The sequence below is a fragment of the Miscanthus floridulus genome, chromosome 1 (assembly GCF_019320115.1).
Source record: "Miscanthus floridulus cultivar M001 chromosome 1, ASM1932011v1, whole genome shotgun sequence".
Lineage (NCBI taxonomy): Eukaryota > Viridiplantae > Streptophyta > Magnoliopsida > Poales > Poaceae > Miscanthus > Miscanthus floridulus.
Window position 1 is genome coordinate 89,286,575 of NC_089580.1, and position 7,004 is coordinate 89,293,578.

The 7,004-nt window shown below is 48.6% G+C and overlaps 1 protein-coding gene across 1 annotated transcript; it reads right to left on the minus strand.

Annotated features, from left to right (window-relative positions):
* Positions 1–2,129: 2,129 nt before the first annotated feature.
* On the minus strand, positions 2,130–4,371 carry LOC136489299 (cytochrome P450 78A1). Its single transcript, XM_066485984.1, has 2 exons — positions 3,278–4,371; positions 2,130–3,125 (listed from the first exon to the last, which is right to left on the minus strand). The coding sequence occupies exons 1-2, from the start codon at positions 4,304–4,306 to the stop codon at positions 2,502–2,504; spliced, it is 1,653 nt and encodes a 550-aa protein (XP_066342081.1). The 5' UTR covers positions 4,307–4,371; the 3' UTR covers positions 2,130–2,501.
* Positions 4,372–7,004: the final 2,633 nt, after the last annotated feature.

The following is a 7,004-nucleotide window of genomic DNA, read 5'->3' on the forward strand; positions in this document are numbered from 1 at the left end:
GACACATATTAATTAAATTAATATAGTTGTATATGGATTAGTATATTTGTATATTATTGTTGGCTATACGAGAGGTCTACTTATATGTTGCATTGCTACCATAGAGGAGTGAGTTGAAGAACAAGGTATAAGTTGCAAAGTAGAAACATAGAATGGTGATCTATAGAATCAATTTTCATGTCTCACCCTATGAATTTGAGATAGGCTTATATGTGAACTTTAAAAAGTGGTGGAATATCAAATTCCAAACTAAATAACATAATTTATTAGGTAGATTTCAACTTCTCCAAATGAAAGGATCCAAATGGACCCTTAAATTAATTATCACTCGTTTTTCCCAACACACGTTTATCTTTGAGACAATTGCATTACTATCGTTGTTTTCAACTCTAACGGTACGTTTACACCTGTTTTTTAAAGTTTGCATATTTGTCCCTGTTTTTTTTATTCGAAGCTGTCGTCTATCCCTGTTTCTTAACTCCATGAGCTGCTGGTAAATAATGGGTTAAAAAATTGTTTGAAAAAAGAAGAAAGAGAAAAAGACTATGGTGCCCTCCCTTATATCCAGAATATACAGGCCTCCTCTTCTCCGCTTCTCCTGTGGCCGTGACAGCAGCGCGCGCTAGAGGGCGCTGCAGCGTGGTAGTGTGTGTGTTGGGGTTGGGGTGGGGTGGAGTGGGGGGCGGGGGGGGGGGGGGGGGGGGGGGGGAGGCCAGCGGCCTCTACAATATCTCTCTTTCTACTTTGTTCTCGTTTTCTATATACTACACCCTTTTGTTTGCTTTTTCTTAATTCTCATGCCCAAAGCAAACAAATAAAGGTCATTTATCATGAGACAGAAAGAGTAAATGTTCACAAATTAGCTAAACGGCATAACCAAGCACCATTACATAAAAAAAATTACGAGAAACGACTCAAACATTTACAGAATCAGACCCGCCTAGTGAACGTGTCTCCATAAATAGTCAGGGGAGCTCCACGAAAATGCTCTCCTCCAAGTATTTATGGAGGCATGCATCCTAAGACGACCGCTTCTAGAATCATCGATTAATAGAGGTGGTCGTTTTAGGATGCTTATCCCCATGAATCGATTTTCAGAGATGGACACCTTAAGATGTCATCTCTCAAAATCGCTATTAACAGAGGTGACTATTCTATTAACAGGGCACCTTTAGAGGTGGGCCTATCGAATAAATAGTAGCAATAAAAATAATTCATATTTTTTCATAAAAACTCGGATGAAGACAAACTTTATATCAAAAATTGTAGCTCTAGACGTGATCTGCAACTTTGTAGTTGATTTTTTTTTTATTTCAAACAGTTTACAGTCCTAAAGAATTGTTCTAATTTCACGGACTTTGAAATTTAAAATTTGCAAACAACCTTAGATATTGGCATGATCTATACCAAAATTATTTGTATAGTTGAAAAGTTTTTTTTTGCATTGAAGTCGTTTAGAATCCCAAATATGTGTCACAGTTTCATAAATTTTGAAATAAAAAATTTAGAATTTCTAAACGACCTTGAATGTTCATATGGTTAATATATACCAAAGCTGTAATGGACAACCTGATCTATATATTTGCTGTTTATTTAAAATTTTTAGGGTCTCAAATATTTGTTTTAAATTCATACATTTTGATATTCAAAATTTTGAAATTTGTAAATAATGTCAGATGGACACACATCCTTCACCAAAGTTGCAGTGCTTTGGTAATATCTTCTTCATGGTATGCATCAGCTATGTTCTGAGTCAGAACTCTTCTAAAGATATGTATAGGAAATAGAGAGACGATATATTTGTTAGTTCTGTGACTTGTACTTCAAGCTGCTGTCTTGCGCCTGGTTGTTGCCTGGTCGACCCACAATTTTATAGTGGTGACTCATGTTTTTTCGTGAACAGTCTTACTTATCATAGATTTCACCGCACAACTGAATACGGTTTAAGTGACTTGATTTTGAATACTTCAGATGATCAACTTCAAAATATATAACCGAAAATTGAATTCAGAAATAACTAGTTAATTGGAGGCCAATCCGGACATATATAAACAATTAAACAGCAACATATAAATAGCACGGTTCTTGATAATCACATTACAATACATTATACATATAATACAGCAGACTTGAGCACACGACTTCCATGAGTGATCAACAAACAATGATCTATATATATAGGTGCTGCGCTGATACTGATAGTAGGTGGTGATCAAGACGCAGACATGTCTAGGGGTTAACTCCCAACACGCACCTTTCCAAAATTGGAGCCCCGTTGATGGTGAGACTAAGGGAGACACACTCACTACTTTCCAAGAAACGAAACCCTAAGCAAGGCAGGCACGAACGAACCGACGATCGAGAAGAAGCAAACTTAGCGAAGACCACACAGACACAGACAAAGATACCCTCATCCATGCAAACAACGCGTGACATGACGTGACGTGAGTACGTGACAAAGCATAACCGGTTCTTGTTGCACGCGTCGGCGGCAGGATGGATCAGGCGATGCGGGGGATGGCCGCGGCGGCGAGCGGCGTCTTCATCTCCAGGGAGAGCTTGAGGACCTCGTCGAGGCAAACGGGCGGCGCGCCTTCAGGCAGCGCCCACTCGAAGGCGTGCACGAGGCGGGCGACCCACAGGCCCACGGTGGTGAGGCCCAGGTTCTTGCCGGGGCAGACGCGGCGCCCGGCGCCGAACGGGGCCAGGCGGAGGTCGACGCCGCGGACGTCCACGTCGGCGCCGCCCTCGGAGGGCAGGAACCGCTCCGGCGCGAACGCGTCCGGCTCGGCCCACACAGCGGCGTCGTGGGTGATGGCCCACATGTTCACCATCGCCGTGGTGCCGGCCGGGACCACCATGCCGTTGGAGAGGGGCACGTCGGCGGTGGCGAGGCGCGCCCAGCTCAGCAGCGGGCCAGGCGGGTGGGCGCGCAGCGTCTCCTTCACGACCGCCTGCAGGTACGGCATGCGCGCCACGTCGGCGTCGGTGGGGCAACCGCCGGCGCCGACAGCCGCGTCCACCTCGGCGCGCACCCTCGCCTGCACCGCCTGGTGGCGCACCAGCTCCGCCATGCACCACTCGGTCAGAAGCGCCGTCGTGTCCGTACCGCGGAAGATCATCTCCTGCAAAAACAAATTATATAAATATTTTTTCAGCGGCGGACATAAAAAGCTTTGCTCTTTTTTCCCATTCGGGAACAACCGACACAAAACTGTAGACCCGAGAAGTATATGCGTTGAACAAGCTAGGAAAGCGATCGATTTGAAGAACTTACCCAGAGGATGGCGACCATGTCGTCGTCGCGGAGCTTCTCGTCGCCCTCGAGGGAGAGGAGCACGTCGACGAAGTCAGCATTATCGTCGAGGGCGGCGGAGTTTTGGCGGCGGCGCCGGTGCTCGTCGATGACGCCACGGACGAAGGTCTGGACGCGCGGCACGAGCGCGGCGCAGCGGCGGGTGACGTTGCTGGGGTCGTACAGGTGGGCGAGCCAGGGGAGGTGGTCGGACCAGTTGAAGGCGCCGAGGAGCTCGAACCCCTCGCGCACCATGCTCTTGAGCTGCTCGGCCTCCGCGGCGCCGGCGCCGGCGCCGGATGTGATGTCGTATCGCGTGCCGAAGACGCTGCCCATGATGTTGTTGAGAGCGGCGGCCTGGAGGTGCGGACGGAGGACGACGGTGCCAGAGGCGGACTGCTCGGCGGCGACGGAGCGGAGCATGGCCTCCGCGTCGCCCTGGCGTCCCGGCTCGTGCGCGGCGACGCGGCGTGGGGAGAAGAGGTGCGTGGACGCGACGCGGCGGAGGCGGCGCCAGTAGTCGCCGTTGGGCGAGAACCCGATGGCGCGCGCGAACATGAGCTCCCGCGCCGACCGCTTCACGGGGCGGTCGGCGAAGGACGGGTGCGCGAGCACCTCACGCGCCGTGGCCGGGCAGGACGACACGACCGCGGGCGTGTCCCCGACGGAGAACGCCATGAGCTCCTTGGCCCGGGGACCCGCGGCACGGGCCATCGCGGCGAGGGCGCGGTGCGGCAGCCCGCGGGACAGCGCGAAGATGCTACCGAACACGGGGAGACCGCGGGGACCCACGACAGGAGTGGCGCCGAGGCGGCTGCGGCCGTGCGCCCACGCAGGCCCTCCCGGCGACGCGGCCCACGCCAGCAGAGCCGCCGTGACGGTGGTCAGGAAGAGCAGGGCGGCCAGGAGGGCCGGGTGGGCGCACAGGGTGTCCGAGCCGAGCAGCGCCGGGAGCGCGTACACCCACCACGTGCCGTCCGTGCACGACGAAGCTGCGGAGGCCATCGCCATGGGCGAGGTGAGTTGTTGTGGCTAGCTAGCTGCTTCTAGTTGCTGCTACCGGCTTTGAGATGGTGCGTGTGGAGTGAGTGAATGGGTGGTGAGGAACTTTGGCCACCGGAGTTGGGGTATTTATAGAGGTGAGCCGTTGTGGGCTGTTTTTTTTTTCTAGGAATGCTATACAACACGGGGTGCTTTTTTGCTTAGTTGGCACATGGATTTTCTATCCATCCGATCTGTATCGCGCGCTGCTGGTCGGTCGACGTCGTGCTGCTGGCATATCCGTCCGTCCGATCTGTTTTGTATCTCTGACCTGTGGACCCTGGCGCTACAATTTTGATTTTTCGGGAGTTGCGCCGATTCAGTGGCGTCCGTCCCCCCCCTCCCCCCCCCCCCACCCCACCCCATTTCCATTCAGACTCTTTGGCTTCTTCGAGGCGATGCGTCGCTCTACTTGGGCAGCCGACCGGCAAGCTTTCCCTCCCACTCTCCCAGTGACCCAGTCCCAGATTTGCCGTGTCTTCCTTGTGGTGCTCTCGTTTCCCATCGGCGGCAACCTCAAGGTGCTCTTGTTCCCCATCGACAGCGACCTCGCGGTGCTCTCGTTCCCCGTCGGCGGCGACTGACGATTTCTAGGATTTGGCCAGGTTTGTTGGCTTCTGCTCCCTTGTTTGCTAGTAAATCATTGTTGTTAGGGTTCGTTCTCGCATTAGTGATGTGTTTGGATGAGGGGATCGCGTTTATTCCTTGTGAATCTATTTTTTCTGGCGTTGGTTCGATGTCTTCTTCATTTCATCGCGCGGGATTTTGGTGCAGCGCGGATGCGGGCTCTGTGTTCGTCGCCATGTTTGGTTTGGGTATTTTGGCATGAGAACGAATGATCCGTGGCTCCGCTTTGTGTTTTTTTGCCATGGGGATTAGCTACAAGGTGACGAGATTTATGGTGATTTCATCCTAACTCTTAGGTTTTAGCCTGTAGTTGTGCATTAGATCTGCTTCGCAAAGTACGTCTGCGCTTGCCCCCTCTCTGCTCACTGGTTGGATCCCCACGAGGCCACGACCATGATTTGAGGCCACGACCATGATTAGCTAGTTTCTCTGACCTGTGTTTCTCTTTTGCTCATGTGTGGGTGAGGTTCGAATGCGTCTAGGGTTTGTTCTGTTAGTTCTTGTTAATTAGGGTTTGGTTTGATGGATTGTTCTAGTATTTGATGGGGTATTTGTTTTGTTCATGTCGGAATGGAGATGTGTTGGATTGTCAAATTTGTTCTTTATATGGTTGGGGTGTCAGGTTGTCACATTACTATGCTTAGAACACATTTCATATCGCAGTTGTGAAGGGATTACACAAGTCTAGTACTAGGAGTGGCATTGATATAAGGTGATATATGTGAAGCCAGTGGGTTTGCACTACCATTCTGATAAACTCTCTTGGCTTTCAAGAGCATCCGATCTATTACTTGCTGGTAGTATATTAGAAACTTGGAATAGCCATGTCCATCTCTCTGTATGATTTTCTACTTACAAAATGAGATTCCAAGATGATGCATAGCCTCTCGAGAGGTAGTATACATTTATTAGCAAGTAGGAAAGTGAAGAATAAAAAATTATTGTGTTGTTTTTTTCCTAAAAATGTTAATTTAGTCTCTATATATTTATAAACAACTTTTCCTCCTATAAACTTGTCTTCCCTTTATTAGTCTCAATGGTGGTTTAGATTTGCTAATCTATTGTGTTCAGTCTTTTACATCTATGGTTCATCTTCAGTTTTTGAATTTTTGTTCTGAATGGTGGTTTAGATTTTTTGTGAACTTTTTTTGCAAATGGGGTGGTGTTCTGTTAGTCCTTGTTAATTAGGGTTTGGTTTGATGGATTGTTCTAGTATTTGATGGGGTATTTGTGGTTGATTGAGGGCAGGTAGTGGGGATTTGTCGAAAAACAAAAGGTCATAGGGGAGGAGACAGTAAGATATAGTGACGGGGAGGGACAGCTTGATAGGGACTGTATCTTTCAAGTAAACAATCATGTACTACTACTTACACTCATACCAAATGGTGCTTTTGCATATCCTGGTGGGGGCTTACATCAAATTCCTGGGGAATGCACAATTTGATGGGATGTAAGGTAAAATCGTTTAGTGGTAGTCAAAATCAAATGGACATGTTTAGTTTTGCTACGCTATTTACCTGCCATTGTTTGAGATCTTGTGCTTTCTTTCCTGATATACGCAACATGTTCCTATTTGGTGCCCATAGCTTAGGCCTGCAGTAATATTGTATTTGTTAGCCTAGCACTGCCTATGGGTTGCCGACTTGTTTCAGCTCATATGCTGCAGTGTTGTTTGCTACTTATCAGCCTGGTGGCTGTTGCGTGGATAGCCTACTGGGTACGTTGCGAGCCTTGCTGATTACTGGCCTATGAGCCTATGATCGTCTATACAATATAAGTTATTAAATGTTTAGGTGCTGCTCTCATTTGTGTGCTTTCTTCCCAGTAGGTTCAACCTTTCTGTTCCCTTTGACACATAAGTTTTGGTCTGACTCTAAGCTGTAATTTGTGTGTTGCTTACCACTAAGTCCAGTTCGTTCGTTCCCTTTGAGTTCATAATTTCAGTTTGTGAATTTCTATATTGTCAGACTCTAAAGATTTATGTTGCTTTCTTTGGTATCTTTGGTTGCTTCCTGGAGGTTGTTTGCCGATTTACAAGTTC

Coding starts and splice junctions, on each gene's coding strand:
- LOC136489299 (XM_066485984.1), bottom strand. CDS start 4,306: ATGGCGATGGCCTCCGCAGCTTCGTCGTGCACGGACGGCACGTGGTGG. Junction 3,126..3,277: donor ACATGGTCGCCATCCTCTGG/GTAAGTTCTTCA, acceptor TTGTTTTTGCAG/GAGATGATCTTCCGCGGTAC.